The sequence below is a fragment of the Artemia franciscana genome, chromosome 4 (assembly GCF_032884065.1).
Source record: "Artemia franciscana chromosome 4, ASM3288406v1, whole genome shotgun sequence".
Lineage (NCBI taxonomy): Eukaryota > Metazoa > Arthropoda > Branchiopoda > Anostraca > Artemiidae > Artemia > Artemia franciscana.
The window spans coordinates 7587506-7608687 of NC_088866.1; the positions used below are offsets into that span (position 1 = coordinate 7587506).

The 21182-nt window shown below is 36.9% G+C and overlaps 1 protein-coding gene across 3 annotated transcripts in view; it reads right to left on the bottom strand.

The window, feature by feature from the left end:
• LOC136025932 (dehydrogenase/reductase SDR family protein 7-like) overlaps positions 1-21182 on the bottom strand; it is a 60601-nt gene that overhangs the window by 21829 nt on the left and 17590 nt on the right. For all 3 annotated transcript variants that reach the window (XM_065702016.1, XM_065702017.1, XM_065702015.1), the window contains exons 3-4: positions 15202-15478; positions 1846-2026 (exon numbers count right to left, since the gene is read on the bottom strand). In XM_065702016.1, coding sequence (XP_065558088.1) covers positions 1846-2026; positions 15202-15478 — 458 coding nt within the window. The remainder of the gene's footprint in view (positions 1-1845; positions 2027-15201; positions 15479-21182) is intronic.

Sequence of the window (21182 nt, forward strand, 5' to 3'; positions counted from 1 at the left end):
TTTCTATTAGACGCACTTCGGTACAATCCGACGCGTGTGTGTGGGAAGGGGGGGGGGGTAGCTGCCCTTCGATCACATTGACTCTTAAAAAGGGCACTAGCCCTCTCGTTTCCCAGTCGAGTCCTTTTTGAAGTTCCTACAACAACACTTTCTATAAAAACCTTATATGCCCCTAGGGCATAACTTACAACCCTTGCCCTGAGGGCTGTGGGGGGGGGGGGGGGGGTTGTCACCTTAAAAGACATAATTTCCGGAATTTAACTACGTGGAACAGAATGGCTATCTAAAAGTTTTGATCACAAGTATTTGGGGAAGCGGTGGGCGTGAGAGGGGGGTTATTTGCCTTCCGATCTCTTTCAACTATTAAAAAGGGTAATAGCCCTGTCAATTTCTAATCGAATGAGCCCTTTTTGAATTTTCTACGACAAATCCTTCGATAAACAGTGCTCTGGTCTAAGAAAAACAAATAAAAAAATAACATAATGTGCCAACATCGTTCTTTACTTAGGCAACGCTCTTGCACTGCCTATGAGCAGCGCTATTGCACTACTTATGATTGGATGTCCAGATTAGCATTCAGATTGACGAGGCATCAAACAGGCTTGAGATGATTCGGAAGCACAAAGAGAGAAAAATCTTACGATGAAGTAAACAAACGGGTCTACGGGCAGTAGAAAAAAGAAATACAAAACTGAAGCGACGCGGATATTTCGCCTGTATGAAACAAGGTGTCTTCAACGCTAAGAAAACAAAGATAAAACTAAAATAACCTAAAATAAAATCCAAATCCATGAAATAAAAAGAGCAAATATCTATGTATACAATTGTCAGTACTAGTGACTGAGCACCACAGAAGCTAAATAGAGTTGCATCAACGAGAACCCTAAAGCGACTGAATAAATAAAATAACTATGAAATTAATTATTATTTTGCAAAATAATCCTATTGCTTGCTACTACTGCTACGATTCTCTTAGGTCTTGTATTTAATCTAGTCCCTTACGCTCTGAATGATAAAAATCTGTATGATGGACACATCGTGAACTTCGTTATTGCTTACGCTCTGAATGGTGAAAATCTGAATGATGGAAGCATCGCGATCTTAGTTGTTGCTTATGCTCTGAAAGGTGAAAATCAGAATGATGGAAGCATCGCGATCTTCGTTGTTGCTTACGTTCTGAATGGTGATAATCTGAACGACGGAAGCATCGCGATCTTCGGTGTTGCTTATACTTTGAATGGGGAAAATCTGAATGATAGAAGCATCCCGATCTTAGTTGTTGCTTGCGGTCTGAAAGGTGAAAATCAGAATGATGGAAGCATCGCGATCTTCGTTGTTGCTTACGCTCTGAAAGGTAAAAATCTGAATGATGGAAGCATCGCGATCTTCGTTGTTGCTTACGCTCTGAGCAGAAGGACTGCCTTTAATTCTTGCATTTCAACAGACGTTGTTGATTCACATGTTAAGACATAAATTTTCAACTGATATGTGCGATCTTAGTAATTTCTTTTTGTCACGTCCTTCAGGATTCGCTCAAGAGAAGATCAATTGAAGGCCTCTATTGAAATCCAAGAATCCTGAGTCCTAAAGTGCCCCAAAAGAGTCCTGAGCCAAAAGTGCCATTAGGACACAGCAGTGACTTAAATTCTTGATTTAAGATTTACTGGCAATCCAATTTTCTATGTCTATATGAGAGTTTTCTCCCTTCTCTTTCAAGAATACCAAAAATACACCACAATAGCTAACAGTTATAATATCCGTGACGCTTACAACTCCTTTCAATTAAATTTATCTTACAGCTTAACCTCAATATTATTTTAACCTATATACGTATATAATACTTGCCTAAAAGGAATTCCCAACTTCCCTTGCACAGAGCTAATAACAACGATATGTCCATTTCCTTGTTCAACCATTGCAGATAAAAGACATTTTGTAAGCGCCGTATGACCAATATAGTTTACAATCATTAACTTTAAGTCAATTTCCAAATTCGTGGTCATTACTTCACCTCTGTAACTTATTCCTGAAAGAAACAAATTAATTTATCAATAAGATTGTCAAAAATCAAAATCAATGACGAATAATAAATATAAGAACTTCAAAAGCTCTTTAGAAGCTTTCAGACTAGTCGCGAGCCCCATACCACCTATGTCGTCTAGCTCCCGTTAGGTCCGGCTTCAAGAGACCACCAGAAATCTGGAAATGTGGCTATCTCTGGTATCAGCTGAAAGCCCATTTTCTTTAACAGTCTCAGGATGCCGATTCCTCTGCAAGGGTGTGAAACTTGGACCCAGAACAAAGGAAACAAGTGTAACTTTCTTATGTTAGAGATCCAATACAACGCCTACATCGCAAAGATAAATTACACCAGCCATGTGAGAAACAAAGAAGTACAAAGACCTTTAAAATCCCAAGACGCAACATAATCAAACGACAAAAATCACAATGGCTTGGGTAAGAGAAAGGAGTGGCTACTGCTCGTTTCCTATAACTAAAACTCAAAGGATAGATGGACGACGACAACGAGGAAAAACATGAAAAATGCGGGTTAAAAACTGGGACTACCAACGGATTCTTTGGTTATCTAAAATGTAATCGTAATATGAAGCCCTGATTCACATCATGTCAAAAAGAGAAGCCCAAAAACGTAGTGAAAAATTAAAAATACAAATTCTTTTTAAATCTAACTAAAAGGATTACAATGGATTTTATTTCAATTCCTACAATCACCATTGATTTTCTTGAATTTAAAGGGCCACCCATATTGGGAAAGGGGGGCATAAAAGGGTAGTCTGAAATGTTCCAGACCTAGCAAATATACACAATATTTCCTTTCATTTTTCTATATATAACTAGCTGTTGGGGTGGCGCTTCGCGCCACCCCAACACCTAGTTGGTGGGGCGCTTCGCGCCCCCCCAAGCCCCCCCGCGCGCGTACGTCGTTACGCGCCATATTAGTTATGCGCCATTGTAGTTGTGTCCCTGTGTCCCACCTGTGAATAGAGATATATATAAATATATGTTTTTAACTACGTAAAACATGCGAATATACAACATTCTTCGCTGTCCCATTGTCTGTGCATATAAATAGATTGTCAGGTTTACTGACTCTTGAACATGCAACATATAATTGTCAATGGGAAAAACAATCCGTATTCAGATCTATACCTCATTATTCTAATGATGTGTCCCTGTGTCCCGGTCGTCATTTATATTCCCTGTGTCCCGGTCGTCATTTGTGTCCTGGTGTCCCAGTTTGTAATTTCTCTTTGAGTGTCCCGGTCGTCATTTATATTCCCTGTGTCCCGGTCGTCATTTGTGTCCCGGTGCCCCGGTCTGTAATTTCTATTCAAACAATCCCTGTGTCCCGGTCGTCATTTATATATCCAGCCTGTGCCCCCGGTGTCCCCGTTGTAGTTGTGTCCCTGTCGTCATTTATATTCCCTTTGTCCCGGTCGTGATTTGTGTCCGGGTGTCCCAGTCTGTAATTTCTCTTTGAGGTTCCCGGTCGTCACTTATATTCCCTCTGCCTCGGTCGTCATTTGTGTCCCGGTCTGTAATTTCTCTTTGAGTGTTTTTTCTTTTTAGTTTTTACCTTTTTTCTTTTTTCAGTTTTCTTTTTCTTCTTTATTTTTCAGCGTCACTATGAAGTACATATCGACGAACCTTTGTTTTTTTAACTTAAATCTGGTAGGCATTGATGACCTTATCCAAGTCAAAATCCCAAACCCAATCATCATCGCATCATTTTCAGTTTTGATATGTTTTGATTCTCGCTGTCCAGGTGGATTTTCATCTAACTGCGCGGTTTTGCGTTCTTTAGCCGCAAGCCTGTTTTATTGCCGTTCTTGTGATTCCCCGGCACGCTTTCTTTTCTTACTTTCTCTATCAGCTGCAAGCCTGTTTTCTTGCTGTTCTTGTGATTCCTCGGAACACTTTCTTTTCTTACTTTCTCTTTCAGCAGCAACTTTTTTGGCATAAACTCTTTGAGCAGCTTCCTCGGCTGTTGCCATTGTAGGTTCTTCAGTCATTTTACAATTAAACATTTTTCCGTGAACAAATGTCTTAAATACCGTTAATGACGTCACCGTCATAGCAAAAATGACAACAACTAACTTCACGACGTCAGTCGACACAGAAACATGACGTCACCTGACAGACGGACACACAGACAGACAACTTATTTTTATATACATAGATATAAATTTAAGTGTACACACTTCCCCCAGCGTTGCGCCCATCTCTTTACCTGTCCAAATAGTACTCGGCATCTTTCTCTGCAAAGAGATAGTTTATGAAGATGATGACCTCATTTGACAAAAATCTCTGTCCCGGAAGGGCAATTTAAGACTGGAGGAAAAAGAAGTAGTCGCCGGGGAATAGATCTGGTGAGTAAGGAGGGTTAAGAAGTTAAAATCGCAATTCTTGACTTTTCACCATGCTAACTGATTAGTTTTGAAATGGCACAAGTCTTGGTGAATAACATTCTTTTTCCTCAAACACAGTCGTTTTCCCACAATTTCTGCCAACAAATTGTCGATTAATGACGCATGACAAGCTCACTTAATGGTTTTTCTTGTTTGAAGATAATCAATATTCCGTTTTCCAAAGTGTTAATCCATATTCTGATTACGATGCTCCTATGCCGATATATATAATCATTTGATTCCATCGATATTCTGAAACCAGTCACCAACAATTTCCCGGCCGAAAAAAAATGTTACTATCTTGGAGCTAATTCCCCCTTTGCGGTTCACTATTTTGACTGCATATTTGTTTTAAGCGTACGGTGTTTGGCATACCTTAGCGACTTTATCATCAGTTCATCATCGTTCATCGTTTACCAGGCTGGTGTGAACACATTTGAATTCAGCTACCAAACTTAAACAGTGGTTGATGATAGTGCAGAATCCCTATACACAGCATCAAACTCATCTTTGGTATTTTGTCTTTCAAAATAGTATTTAACGTATTGCCTTTCAAAACAAAGTTCTTAACAGCAGCTCAATATTTGATTTTTTTTTGTTTCAAAAAAGTCTCACATAGACTTATTTGAAAGCTAGTCAAAGAGCAGTTGCTCGTCCAAAATAGCAGAAAACATGGGTAAGTATCTGTCACAAATAGTAAACTCGCGTTGCCTAGTCCTTAATGACGAAGTCTTCCATCTTCACGTTAAGGTGAGAAACTTTTCAGTTTCACACGTATCAAACAGCTCGTGGTAAGGAACTGTACATAAGGAGCAAGCCGGCTTAATAGTGACCAAGACTCTAAAAAGTAGAAGTTCGATATCATTCGATAAATCCAAAGAATTGGCATTTTTGCCAATTTTAAAAATATGATATTCATTAAATTTAGTGTTATCCATCAAAAGTTGAGAGCCTGAGAATATTTGCATGATTTTTCATCATGATTTTGACGAGCAAGGTAGGAAAAATCCCCAAAAGTGAGTAAATTTTAATGAAACCGCACCATCAGATTCAGCGTATCAGAGAACTCTATCGTAGAAATTGTAAGACCCCACCTGCAAGAATATGGAATTTTGAATTTTATTTTCCAGAAGAAAGACTTGCTAGAAGAAATGATAGGTTTTTTTTTTTGGGGGGGGGGGGGGGGTGAACGTGTTGAACAAATAGTCCTAGAACATCGGGAGAGGACTCCAAAGATTGGAGGACCACTAGCCCCACCACACCGCACTTTTTTCACAGTCTTCTCATAAAAATCCTAAGACAGCCATTTTGTTCAGAATAGTTGAAAGATCCGGCAACCATGCCTCTGGGGATACCAAAACTCACCACAGCTACTTTAGAAAGGGCTGTAAGTTAAGAAATTTGCCCATAGTTTAGGGATAGTATTTCTTATTGGGAAGCACACAGACATTTTTCGGGGGGGGGGACATTTTTCGCTTGGGATTTTCCAAGGGGAGGATTTGAAACTTTCTGTAAGTTGAACATTTGAATTGTTACTTCTCTAGCGACCTACATGTAAATGTGATCAAGACTGATCAATAGAGATGAGTGAGGATATCGTAGGTTACTAGCATCAAGGGCTTAGTGTGTTGAAACATGGCAAAGTCCTCTTTCCCTTTAGAAAATACTATCCCTAGACCTACTGCAGCTCATATTTTAAATTTGAATCACTGGAACTAACCCACGGACAGAGCCCATGAGCTCAGTTTCAACTAAGAATAAGCATATGGGTGTTGTACTGCTTGAATTGTGCCAGACTATTTATATTTTAAATTTTCCACTAGCTATAAAGATGCTAAGACTATTATCTCATTGTAGATACAACTTATTACCCTTAAAATAAGCATTTATAATAAAATGAAAATAGAAACAGATCAAAGGAAGTTCAGGTCCGGGTCTTCAAAAACCGTAAAAAACATATTTCAAAATGTAAAATCTAAAAAATGTCACAAATATAAAAAATGTCACACAAGTCACCAACGTATAAACTTCTTTTTTTGGACATTTTCCAATCCTCCAGACACGTAAACAAACCGTTCCATGCAGATTGCATGAAATTCCATACTTATGAATAAAAAGAAAATGCTGCCACCAGCGGGAGTTGAACACAAGGGTCTTCGATAGTCAACAGAAATTCTCTATACACCGAGAAGCCACAAGGAATGTTTTTCGTTCTATTTAATGTATACTTTATCTCTATACACCGAGAAGCCACAAGGAATGTTTTTCGTTCTATTTAATGTATACTTTATCGTTCAATATACACGAGTTAATAAACTGAACGATATTTGAAAACAGGATATTCTCAACAAAAAGCAGATAAACAACCACGCAGCGGTCTTTTGGGATTAACCCTTTTCTTCTGAAGATTTCTCCAAAAACAGTTGGCAAAAAAAAAAACAACATTTTTTTCCAAAAAAAAAAAAAAAACAGCTTCTGGCTTGATTCTTTCTGAAGTCCCAATACTTTTTGCTCATGCACCAGTAGAGTGCCGGTATCTTCAATACCCTTTGGTTAGAAGATAAAAATTTGGTTGAATTAAAAATGTAAAAAGGAATATAAAAAATATACAAAAATGCAGCAAAAACAAAAAATAATTAAGCGGAATAACTTCAGACAACTTCAAAGCTATCTATAGTATTTTAAACAGTCATTCTCCTCCCCATCGGAGCTTCTATATATATAAAAATAAGTTGTCTGTCTGTGTGTCTGTCTGTCTGTCAGGTGACGTCATGTTTCTGTGTTGACTGACGTCATCAAGTTAGTTGTCGTCATTTTTGCTACGACGGTGACGTCATTCAAGATATTTAAGACATATGTTCACGTAGAAATCTATTAATGTTTAAGTTTAAAATGACTGATGAACTTACAATGGCAAAAGCCGATGAAGATGCTCAAATACAACTCATGTTTCCAAATGACGTCGTTTGGAGCCCAAATCGAAAATCCAGATCAATTTATGTCTACTTTCAAAGTAAAAGGGCAAATTTATCATAGAGCAGGGTCCCTTCTACCATTCTCAGGCGAGAATCATAAATTTTTACAATTGTACTTCATCAGTGATAGAAATTCTGAATTGAATGCACGTTGCAAAATTTTTCCCAACGTTGAAAGGACAATCGTTTCCCAATTGCAACATCTTTTCCACGAAAATAATAACTTAGTGCGTCTGTTCAAAACAGCCATCAATTTGATGCCTACTGATACGCATAAAATTGTTATTTCCGCTGACAAAACGCCTCCTGGCCAACATGTGCGTAGATACAATGCTCCAACTATCGACGAAGTGGCAATCGTTATGGTCGGTGATCAGTTTTTACCTCGAGATATTATTCTTCATAAGCGAAACGCTCAGTTGTTAAGCATTGCTGAAACTCATCGATGCTACGATGCCCTACAATATCCTATCATTTTTTAGGATGGAGCCGACGGCTATCACTTTAATATTAAATTGATGAATCCAGCCAAAAACAAAGAAATGAATAAGAAATGCAGTGCAATGCATTATTATTCCTATAGACTAATGATTCGGCAGGATGAAGAAAATTATATTTTAAAATGCCGCGAATTGTTTCACCAATTTGTCGTTGATATGTATGCTAAAATTGAATTAGAACGTTTGCTATATATCCGCCTGAATCAGACCAAGCTCCGCTCTGAACAATACATTCATTTGCGAGATGCAGTTATAAATGACGGTAATACCACAAACGTTGGAAGATTAACAATTTTACCTTCGTCATATGCTGGCAGTCCCCGTCATATGCATGAATATGCTCAAGATGCTATTGCGTATGTTCGTCTCTATGGTCGTCCAGATTTATTTATTACATTTACATGTAATCAATCTTGGGACGAGATACTGCAGCTTTTACTTCAAGGACAATCGGCGGTTCATAGGCATGACATTACGGCCCGTGTCTTCCGGCAAAAGTTGAAATCACTGATAAACTACATAGTAAAACTTGAAGTGTTTGGGTCAGTGCGATGCTGGATGTACTCAGTGGAATGGCAAAAACGAGGTTTGCCACACGCACATATACTAATCTGACTACATAAAAAAATTACTTCGAACGAAATTGATGATGTGATTTCCGCTGAAATACCTGATAAAAATGTCGATAAGGGATTACATGATATTATTGTAAAAAATATGATACATGGACCTTGCGGTGCACTGAACGAAAATTCACCATGCATGGCCAAAGGAAGGTGCACAAAGCAATATCCTCGACTTTTAGTATCAAACACAATTACTGGCAATGATGGTTACCCACAATATAGAAGAAGATCTACTGAAGATGGCGGTAAAACAGCAATAATAAAGAAGCGTAACGGTACCACCATCGAAGTAGATAACCAGTGGGTTGTCCCATATTCCCCATTATTATCAAAAACATTTAATGCACACATAAACGTTGAATACTGTAACTCCGTAAAGGCAATCAAATACATATGTAAATACGTCAACAAAGGCAGTGACATGGCAGTTTTTGGCTTGTAGCCCGAAATCAAAGATTTCGACGAAATCGTACAATATCAGGCTGGAAGATACATAAGCAGTAATGAAGCTGTTTGGCGAATTCTTTCATTTCCGATACATGAACGTAGTCCAGCTGTTGTTCACTTAGCGGTACATTTACAGAATGGTCAACGTGTTTATTTCAAGGAAACCAACGTGCAACAAAGAGTCCTGAATCCACCGGATACAACATTAACAGCTTTTTTTTCGCTTTGCAAAAATGATTCTTTTGCAAAAAAACTGCTGTATACTGAAGTGCCTTCGTATTACACGTGAAATACTAAAAATAAAGTATTTGAACGTCGAAAACAGGGTAAGTCAGTCGACGGCCAACCTACCATCTTCAAAGATACCACGATAGGAAGACTCTACACCGTTCACCCCAATCAACATGAATGCTTCTTTCTACGCCTGCTTTTGGTGAATGTACCCGGTCCGACATCCTTTGAGTATTTGAGAACTGTAAACGGTACTATACATGACACTTACCGTAGTGCATGCCAAGCTCTGAATTTATTGGAGAATGACCAACACTGGGATAACTGCATCAATGACGCGTGCCAAACGTCAACCCCAAGTCAAATTCGTGCATTGTTTGGCATCATTTTAACAACTTGCTCTCCATCAGCTCCTACAGAGTTATGGGAAAAATATAAGTAAAAAATGTCCGAAGATATACTCCATCGAAAACAGTTAGAGACGTCAGATATGACTTTTGATTTTACATCGGAAATTTATAACTACACTTTAGTTATTATAGAAGATTTGTGCGTACGTATGGCAAACAAACCTCTTCAGGATTTGGGAATGCCTTCACCTAACCGTATCGCTGCTGTTTCGACATGTGTAGAATTGGATCGTGAACAAAGTTACAGTACGAGTGATCCATTGTCGTATGTACAAAATAACATTTCCAAGTTAACGTCGGAACAAAAAGACATTTATGATACGATAATGCATTGTGTCGATAACAACGTTGGAGAAATTTTCTTTTTGGATGCGCCAGGAGGTACTGGTAAAACATTTGTGATAAAACTGATTCTGGCATCAATTCGATCAAAAAATGATATAGCGTTGGCAATTGCGTCGTCCGGAATAGCTGCAACATTGCTGCCTGGTGGAAGAACTGCTCATTCCGCTTTGAAATTGCCTCTGAATTTGCATTCTACAGAAACTCCCACGTGCAATATTTCCAAATCATCTGGGATGGGTAAAGTATTGCAGCAATGCAAACTTATTATTTGGGATGAGTGCACAATGGCACACAAAAAATCGCTCGAGGCTCTGGATCAATGCTTGAAAGATTTGAGAGGGAAGTCGAAACCCTTTGGCAGCACATTAATATTGCTTGCGGGAGATTTCAGGCAAACATTACCTATAATACCTAGATCAACTCCTGCAGACGAAATGAATGCTTGCCTGAAAAATTCTAATTTATGGGCACACGTGAAAATATTAAAATTAACTACAAATATGCGTGTCCGATTGCAAAACGATGACTCTGGTCAAACATTTTCAGATGAATTGCTGGCAATTGGAAACGGAAAGCTCCCAGTAGACTCAATTTCAGGACGTATACAACTACCTGCTGATTTCTGTAATTTAGTGACGTCCAAAAATGAATTGATTGAAAAAGTATTTCCGAATATTCTAAAAAATTATAAAAATAATAAATGGCTAAGTGAAAGAGCGATTCTCGCACCAAAAAATATAGACGTCCACGAAATCAACAATATTGTTTTGACCAAGATTCGAGACCAGGCAGTCCTTTACAAGTCAGTCGACACAGTTTTGGAACCAAATGAAGCGGTTAATTATCCATCTGAATTTTTAAATTCCATAGATCTTTCAGGGTTTCCACCACACGTGCTACAACTAAAAATAGGCGTACCAGTAATACTTTTAAGAAATATAAACCCACCAAAGCTTTGCAATGGCACTCGACTTGCCGTAAAAAAAAACAATGGAAAACCTAATAGAGGCCACAATCTTGACAGGGCCTTTTAAGGGTGAGGCTGTTCTTATTCCTCGCATTCCCATGATTCCAACGGATCTGCCTTTTCAATTTAAAAGATTGCAATTCCCAATTCGATTAGCATTTGCAATCACCATTAAGAAAGCTCAAGGTCAATCACTAGAAAAATGTGGTATAGATCTTAATACTGATTGTTTTTCCCATGGACAATTGTACGTTGCATGTTCGAGGGTCGGTAAACCTGACAATCTATTTATATGCAGCGACAATTGGACAGCGAAGAATGTTGTATATTCGTAAGTTTTACGCAGTTAATTTGTATTGCATCTATCTATCTATCTATCTATATAAAAACGAGTTGTGTTTATGCATGTTTGTTTGTTTGTAAAAAGAGCGTTTGCATATGACGTCATTATTAGTACATACGGCTTTGTATATGCACAGACAATGGGAAAGCCAAGAATGTTGTATATTCGCAATTTTTACGTAGTTTGAAACACATATATAAATCTATCTATATTCACAGGTGGGACACAGGGACACAACTACAATGGCGCGTAACTAATATGGCGCGTAACGACTTACACGCGCGGGGGGGCTTGGGGGGGGGGGGCGCGAAGCGCCCCACCAACTAGGTGTTGGGGTGGCGCGAAGCGCCACCCCAACAGCTAGTATTTAATAAATATTCTTTACACCAACGATGAATATTCTGTTCCCAACCTTTATGTTGGGAACTTTATTATTCTTTATTATTCTGTTCCCAACCTTTATGATCTTCTTCTTGAAAGCAGTCTAAAGACACTACTTAGCAAAACTTCTCCCACAAACTTCTCAGCTAAATTGCCTCAAGAAGTATGATTTAATTACTAATAGCAGTGTTTTGTCCAGTCCGTACCATTCCAGCTGGCACCCAAGTTGGAGCCAAATTGCAAAATGTAAGGTTAAATTTTTAAAGATACATTTTTGAATTTCCTTATTGAAACAGTCCTGTCCTACAATGAACGACTTAAAATTCAAATTACTGCGTTAAAAAGAGGAACTAAAATACAACTACGATAGTTACCATGTAGCCGTATAACTGATCTAGAGACCTTTCTAATTTTTCTTGAATATTTGAAATTAGTGCCGACTTCCAGTCTCGTGCTGAAGCACAATAAAGTAACCCCAAGCAAACAACACTATCAGAAACTGAAAACAGAACACTCTTGTTGAGAATTAATTTAGCTCGGTTATTAACCCTGACAGGAAAATATCGACATTTTTTAACACAAGCAGAAATGCCTCTATCTCTAAGCTTGCTAGAAAAGGAATTCTGTTGTGGTAAGATCTGCATTGAAAAAACTCACCAGTAATTATCGGAACGATTTAAATCCTATAGACAAAGCTCAAAATGTTAGAAAGCATCTGAAATAATTTTGTTCATTGTATTTATTTTGTACAGTTTAAGGAGGCAACAAATATCTCTAATGATAAAGGTAAAAAATGTAAAGGATATGGCGTTAGACTTTGCAGTCCATACCAGTGGTGATGATCTCCTTTTCTTGGCCCTTCAGCCAGGAAGTGCAATGGGGGGTTGGGGGCCAACCATCCTGTGCTTTCGCACACCCTTCCTGTTTACCTTCCCCAGATTTCTCCAGGTACCCATTTAGAGCTGGGTCGACTCTGGCTAAGCTTATAGAGCCACGCCACTGACCCCCGTCCCAAACTAATTAACTGGGTATACCGGGTTTCGAACCTGCGTCCTCTCAGACGAAGGATTCTGAATCCAGCGCACCAATCCACTAGGCCAGGACGGTAAATTGATAAAGGTTTTACACAATCGACTCGGGAAGAAACAGAAATGAAAAACAGATTCTCGAATATTTGAAAAGCATCGGAGAGGCTGATACTTTAAATCTTAGCTCAATTACGTCATTATTTTGAGAAAGATACTTTTGGCAAAGATTATAATATATATATATATATATATATATATATATATATATATATATATATATATATATATATATATATATATATATATATATATATATATATATATATATACTAGCTGTTGGGGTGGCGCTTCGCGCCACCCCAACACCTAGTTGGTGGGGGCGCTTCGCGCCCCCCCCCCAAGCCCCCCCGCGCGCGTAAGTCGTTACGCGCCATAATAGTTACGCGCCATTGTAGTTGTGTCCCTATGTCCCACCTGTGAATATAGATAGATATATATATATATGGTTTTAACTACGTAAAACTTGCGAATATACAACATTCTTTGCTGTCCCATTGTCTTTGCATATAAATAGATTGTCAGGTTTACCGACTCTTGAACATGCAACATATAATGGTCCCGTCATTTACATCCCCCTGTTTCCTCCGGTGTCCCCGTTGTAGTTGTGTCCCTGTGTCCCGGTCGTCATTTATATTCCCTGTGTCCCGGTCGTCATTTGTATCCCGGTGTCCCGGTCTGTATATACATTCGTTTTTTAGTTTTGTTTTTCTCCTTTATTTTTTTCCTTTTTTTTTCTTTTTTAGCTTATTTAGATTTTTAGATTTTTTAGTTTTTTTATTAGTTTTTAGTTTTTTTTTCTTTTTAGTTTTTTTGTCCCGGTCGTCATTTATATCCCCCTGTTTCCCCCGGTGTCCCCGTTGTAGTTGTGTCCCTGTGTCCCGGTCGTCATTTATATTCCCTGTGTCCCGGTCGTCATTTGTATCCCGGTGTACCGGTCTGTATATACATTCGTTTTTTAGTTTTGTTTTTCTCCTTTATTTTTTTCCTTTTTTTTTTCTTTTTTAGTTTATTTAGATTTTTAGATTTTTTAGTTTTTTTATTAGTTTTTAGTTTTTTTTTTCTTTTTAGTTTTTTTGTAGTTTTTACCTTCTTTTTAGTTTTGTTAATTTTTTTTTTACTTATGTCCTGGTCGTCATTTATACTCCCTATGTCCCGGTGCTTTGTTGATTGCTAATCGAACATTCCTTTTGTCCTGGTCGCTTTCTCTTTGAGTGTCGTCATTTATTTTTTTCTTTTTTAGTTCTTTTAGTTTTTACCTTTTTTAGTTTTTTTTAGTTTTTTAGATGAAAATTTTTTTTAGTTTTTTCCTTTTTTTCTTTTTAGTTTTTATTGGTTTTTACCTTTATGTTAGCTTATTTTTCAGTTTTTTCCTTTTTTTTAGTTTTTTTTTATTTTTTATTTTTTTTAGTTTTTTACCTTTTTTTAGTTTTTTTAGTTTTTTTAGTTTTTTTAGTTTTTTAGCTTTTTTACTTTTTTTATTAGTTTTTAGTTTTTTTGTAGTTTTTGCCTTTTTTTAGTTTTTTCAGTTTTTTTTTAGTTTTTTATTGGTTTTTACCTTTATTTTAGCTTATTTTTCAGTTTCTTCCTTTTTTTTAGTTTTTTTTAGTTTTTAGTTTTTTTAGTTTTTTACCTTTTTTTAGTTTTTGTAGTTTTTTTAGGTTTTTAGCTTTTTTATTTTTTTTATTAGTTTTTAGTTTTTTTTGTAGTTTTTGCCTTTTTTTTAGTTTTTTTTAGTTTTTTAGCTTTTTTATTAGTTTTTAGTTTTTTTGTAGTTTTTGCCTTTTTTTAGTTTGACAACTTATTTTTATATATATAGATAGTTTTTTTTTTTTTTACTTATGTCCTGGTCGTCATTTATACTCCCTGTGTCCCGGTGCTTTGTTGATTGCTAATCGAACATTTCTTTTGTCCTGGTCGCTTTCTCTTTGAGTGTCGTCATTTATTAGTTTTTTCCTTTTTTTCTTTTTAGTTTTTTATTGGTTTTTACCTTTATTTTAGCTTATTTTTCAGTTTTTTCCTTTTTTTTAGTTTTTTTTTATTTTTTATTTTTTTTAGTTTTTTACCTTTTTTTAGTTTTTTTAGTTTTTTAGCTTTTTTACTTTTTTTATTAGTTTTTAGTTTTTTTTTGTAGTTTTTGCCTTTTTTTAGTTTTTTCAGTTTTTTTTTAATTTTTTATTGGTTTTTACCTTTATAGTTTTTTTAGTTTTTTAGCTTTTTTATTTTTTTTATTAGTTTTTAGTTTTTTTTTGTAGTTTTTGCCTTTTTTTAGTTTTTTCAGTTTTGACGTCACCTGATCCAGTTTTTTCAGGTGACGTCACCTGACACATCCATCCACACATCCATCCACACATCCACAGACAGACAACTTATTTTTATATATATAGATATATATATATATATATATATATAAAATATGTATGTATAAACACAATTTTTCAAGAAGAAAGTAAAAAAATACCTGCATTATTAACAAGGATGTCAATCCTATGGTAGATCTTCCAAGCTTCGTCGGCAAAACTAGGAACGTTTTGAAGATCTGCCAAGTCCAGCTTTAAAACGACAGGCGGATAGACGTTCTGAAACGGCACAAGTTTTGAATTTTTCATGATATTACTTCTTACTCTGTTCAATTCATCTAATCTCCTCGATGCCAATATTACGCGACAACCAGCATTGTAGAACTGTCTAGCTAAAGCTTCACCTAGACCTGAGCTTCCACCAGTGATAAGTACCACCTACAAAAAAGATGTAATTTAATTTTTAAGAATTTGAATTTTTTAAGACGTAATGTCAGGCATGTATAATCAGTTGTTTCAAAGTTAGGTAGAACAAAAATGGTAGGTACACATGTGGAAATTTTGCGGGAAAGAGGGGAATAGGGTCATTTCGTCAAAACCGAACTCCACAAAAGCAAGATAAAGGGGAATTAAAAAATGTTGACATTTTTTTTCACCTAAGGCCCTATACCCTTAAGTCCAGGCTCCCTATTTTCCAAACTCCCATTCCATTTCTTTTTTTAGTTTTGGTACGGGGCAACATAAATACTACGCTTTTCTGGTATTTGGATCATCAAACAAAGAGGAGGAGTTACTGCGGTTGGACTTACAAGAGTGAGGATGGGAGTATATTTTTTCATGTTGTTGTCATCAGCGCATCTACCAGAAGGGTAGTCAGACCACAACCAAGCTTGACAGAAGTTAAAGGCGAGTGTCCAAGTTGCAACTTTGAGCGTTTCCATTTCTCTCTATTCCATTCCTTTTGGGGGCTTTAAGAAAACAACTAAACACGACTGGAAGTAAACCAGTGTCTCAGGACGCCAATCGGAAAGTGTTGTCAGGTCTCAACAAATTTGGATATAGATAATAGTAAGTATTTTAGTTGCACTTTTTGGATTTATTTACTCGACATTATACCCGGGAGAGGAGAATCCTTTAATTCTTATAAATAGGGCATCTAACCGAAGCCGTTGTCAGGTCTTAGCTAGAGCCCGTGAGAAGCAAGAGCTTGTGTCTTAGTAATTCAGTTTGTGGGTCAGACTTAGTTACACCAAATCTAGAATTCAGAAACTCACAGGAGGACTTACAATATGTCTTTAATCAGGACAATTAGACGATGCAGTTATTGGGTCTCAAGCAAACATGATGGGTAGTAAGAGTAAGTGAGCTTGTTGTGTCTCTTTGGATCCCATGCCCACTCTGACCTATTTAAGCGAGGGGTTCCTAAATTCACAATAGACAATGTAGGTCAATCGAACGTTGTGATAAATAAGATTAAACAATATTTGGAAACTTCTAATTTGTGTAGGAGTTTGGAGGAGGCCAACATTAATACCGAGGCTTGCACTACACATCCTAACGTAAAATAACCTATACCGATTACGAATTGTAGGCTGTCTACTTATAACCTAAATAAAACCATCGCGTAAAACCTTACATGTGGAATCTCCCTGAGACGATATTACTCAGTCCCCACCTCAGCCTACCACACTGGGTGCTAGGCTAGGGAGGGGGCATCCCGTAGATATAACCAAACGGTTAACGTTTATCTAAACGAAGAAAGTATATATATATATATATTTATATATATATATATATATATATATATATATATATATATATATATATATATATATATATATATATATAAGATAGGTAAAGGTAAAGGATACGGCATTAGACTTTACAGTCCGTACCGGCGGTGCTGATCTCCGTTTCTTGGCCCTTCAGCCAGGAAGTGCAATGGGGGGGGGGCCAGCCATCCTGTGATTACGCACACCCTTCCTGTTTACCTTCCCCAGATTTCTCCAGGCACCCATTTAGAGCTGGGTCGACTGTGGCTAAGCTTACAGAGTCACGCCACTGACCCCCGTCCCAATATATATATATATATATATATATATATATATATATATATATATACAGAAAAGAAACAAACTGGAAAAGATGTCAATGAGTTAAGTTTTGCTTGCTCGCTCATAGGTGTAATGAGGTTTCCTTATGCTAAGATCTACAATGTTGAAGAAGTCCCTTATGTACTATTTCAAACAGTTCGTGGTAACAAACTGTAGTAAGGCTCAATAGTAACCAAAACTCTAAAAAATTGAATTTTGATATCAATAGCTACATCAAAAGAATCGCATTTTAATGCTGATTTTAAATATACAAGTTTCATCAAGTTTAGTCTTACCCATCAAAAGTTACGAGCCTGAGAAAATTTGCCTTATTTAGGAAAATAGGGGGAAACACCCCCTAAAAGTCGTAGGATCTTAACGAAAATGACACCATCGTATTCAGCGTATCAGAGAACCCTACTGTAGAAGTTTCAAGCTCCTATCTACAAAAATGTGGAATTTTGCATTATTTGCCGGAAGACAAATCACGGGTGCGTTTGTTTGTTGTTTTTTTTCCCAGGGGTCATCGTATCGACCAAGTGGTCCTAGAATGTCGCAAGAGGAATCATTCTAACGGAAATGAAAAGTTCTAGTGCCCTTTTTAAGTGACCAAAAATATTGGAGGGCATCTAGGCCCCCTCCCATGCTCATTTTTTTCCCAAAGTCAACGGATCAAAATTTTGAGATAGCCATTTTGTTCAGCATAGTCGAAAACCATAATAACTATGTCTTTGGGGATGACTTACTCCCCCACAATCCCTGGGGGAGGGGCTGCAAGTTACAAACTTTGACCAGTGTTTACGTATAGTAATGGTTATTGGGAAGTGTACAGACGTTTTCAGGGGGATTTTATTTTTTTCGGGGGTGGGGCTGAGGAGAGGGGGCTATGTTGGAGGATCTTTCCTTGGAGGAATCTGTCATGGGGGAAGAAAAATTCAATGAAAAGGGCGCAGGATTCTCTAGCATTACTATAAGAAAACAATGAAAAATAAACATGAAAACGTTTTTTTTCAAATGAAAGGAAGAAGTAGCATTGAAACTTAAAACGAACAGATTATTACGCATATGAGGGGTTCTAAAAATACTTTAGCATAAAGAGCGAGGTATTTAGGAGGAGATAAATACCTTGCTCTTTATGCTAAAGTATTTTTAGTAATTTCAACTATTTATTCTACGGCCTTTCTGATTCAGAGGTCATTCTTAAAGAATTAGGACAAAACTTACGATTTAGTGTAAAGAGCGAGGTATTAACGAGGGTACAAACCCCCTCGTATACATAATAAAAATATAAGGTTATGAAAGTTTGTTACGTAAGTTAATTCTTAAGTTACGTATATTTTTTACTAATAAAAACGTTCGTTAAAAATTAAAAGTTCTAGTTGCCTTTTTAAGTAACCGAAAAATTGGAGGGCAACTAGGCCTCCTTCTCCACCCCTTATTTCTCAAAATCGTCTGATCAAAACTAAGAGAAAGCCATTTAGCCAAAAAAAGAATTAATATACAAATTTCATTTTAATAATTTATGTGCGGAGAGCCAAAACCAAACATGCATTGATTCAAAAACGTTCAGAAATTAAATAAAAAAAAAACTAATTTTTTAGCTGAAAGTAAGGAGCGACATTAAAACTTAAAACGAACGGAAATTACTCGGTATATGAAATGGGTTGTCCCCTCCGCAATCCCTCGCTCTTTACGCTAAAGTTTGACTCTTTGTCACAATTCTACTTTTTAAAACAATTAAAAGCTTTAGCGTAAAGAGCGAGGGATTGCGGAGGGGACAACCCATTTCATATACGGAGTAATTTCTGTTCGTTTTAAGTTTTAATGTCGCTCCTTACTTTCAGCTAAAAAATTAGTTTTTTTTTATTTAATCTTTGTCTTAAAGTCAATCCTGTATAGTCTCATATTGCAGAAGTCTACTCTACCAACAATCCTATTGTATTCTTTGATTGAAAAGGGCCTTGAAACGTCTTTGAAAGTTCCTACTACTGCTTGTCAGTATTAATTATGTGAGCCTCCTCTTAGGATGACAGCGCATAGACTAGTTTGCTGTTAAATCATTTTACTGCTGTACTGTTGAACTCTATTTGTGCCCATCAGTCGAGTAAAACTCGACCACCGTGCTTCGTGAGCTTGTTGTCTTCCAAGGTATGTCCTCTCAGTCATCTAGTATGCTATTGGTTGACAGTGCCTGAACCCCTCGTCCTTCGAAAGTTTAGCGACAGCCAAGAAAGAAAACCAGTTGATGTAATACAGCTTGTAGTCATAGTCTTTTGGGATTTACGGCAAGGAAAACCTTGCCGTAAAATTTGAAGACATTTCAAGGCTAGAGCCTTCAACAGCACCTTGCTTATATAAACCTTGAAGTCGCAAATGAAACTCTTCTTCTAACTTGCAAGACTACCTCATTTCATGTGATATGATATTCATGTGATATCTTGTGATATATTTTTGAGGTTCTTTTTAATGCAATTGTTTTACTGAAATTCTAGCTTTAGTAAGAATAATCCATTCGTCTAAAAAACTGACAATGCTCTTTAGAAACTGGTGGAGATATCTTTTTGACGTCCTTGATAACAATTCAAGTTTTAAAATTGGCATGATACGGATAGTTTGTTGGAGAATATTAAGGATCGCTGCTGAAAAGTAAGAGCCTTTTGATTTCCTCAAATCATTTGTTCATTTTGAACGATTTTGAGAAAACGATTTTGGCTAAGTAGGCAACTTGTATATATTTAGAAAGAAGAAACAAGTAGGAGAAAAAAAAAAGAAAACATATATAGATAAAGAGGGATTTTATATAAAGACTAGCAACAGGAATGGACTTGAACATGCAGAAAATTACTGCTTGAATTTCGTGCTTCTGCTGTACGGCGCCGCGTGGAGCCATGATTCTGAAAGAGTGTAGAAACCTGACGTTTGCGACGAGAAACATATCATGGGACCCCTTTGACTATTCAAGCTGTGGTCATATAGATACCAGACTGAAAGATATGTTACCTTTGAAATAATAAGGGTTGTGCTGACGTCACTCGCAGAAAAATGAGTTGATAAATAAGATATACTAGCTGTTGGGGTGGCGCAAAGCGCCACCCCAACACCTAGTTGGAGGGGGCGCTTCGCGCTTCCCAAGCCCCCCGAGCGCGCAAGTCGTTACGCGCCATATTAGTTACGCGCCATTGTAGTTGTGTCCCTATGTCCCACCTGTGAATATAGATAGATATATATATATTTTGAACTACGTAAAACTTGCGAATGTACAACATTCTTGGCTGTCCCATTGTCTGTGCATATAAATATATTGTCAGGTTTACCGACTCTTGAACATGCAACATATAATTGTCCATGGGAAAAACAATCTGTATCCAGATCTATACCTCATTGTTCTAATAATTGCCCTTGAGCTTTGTTGATGGTGATTGCTAATCGAACATTCCCTGTGTCCCTTTCGTCATTTATATATCCCCCTGTGCCTTCCGGCGTCCCCGTTGTTGTTGTTTCTCTATGTCCCGGTGTCCACACACACACACACACACACACACAGACAACTTATTTATTTATATATATATATATATATATATATATATATATATATATATATATATATATATATATATATATATAGATTATTATCTTTCAGACTGCCGGACAAATATTAAACTGAGAAATTGGTACGCAACGAAAAATGAGTTAATATGAAGCTTCTCGGCTACCCTTGGGTGTCATGAATCCCTCGGTAAAATGGTTGATTCATGATGAAGCAATCCAAGGCATGCATGGTGAAGGACGGAGTCATCTATCCTCAAAGAGTTATAGCAGTTCTATATTTTTCTTTTACAAAATCTTAGAAGGGTTAGGGTTAGCATTCATTTATTGCTCAAAGAACAGAGTATACGCAAATCAGGATACAAAATCCACTCTAAAAGATTAGCAGGACAACAATGCAAGGAAACAAAACATCAATGCAAAAGGAAAAAAAAACGAGTAAAGAAATAGTTAACACAAAAGAAAATCCTACAGAGTGAAGCATAATCAGGCGATCAATATAA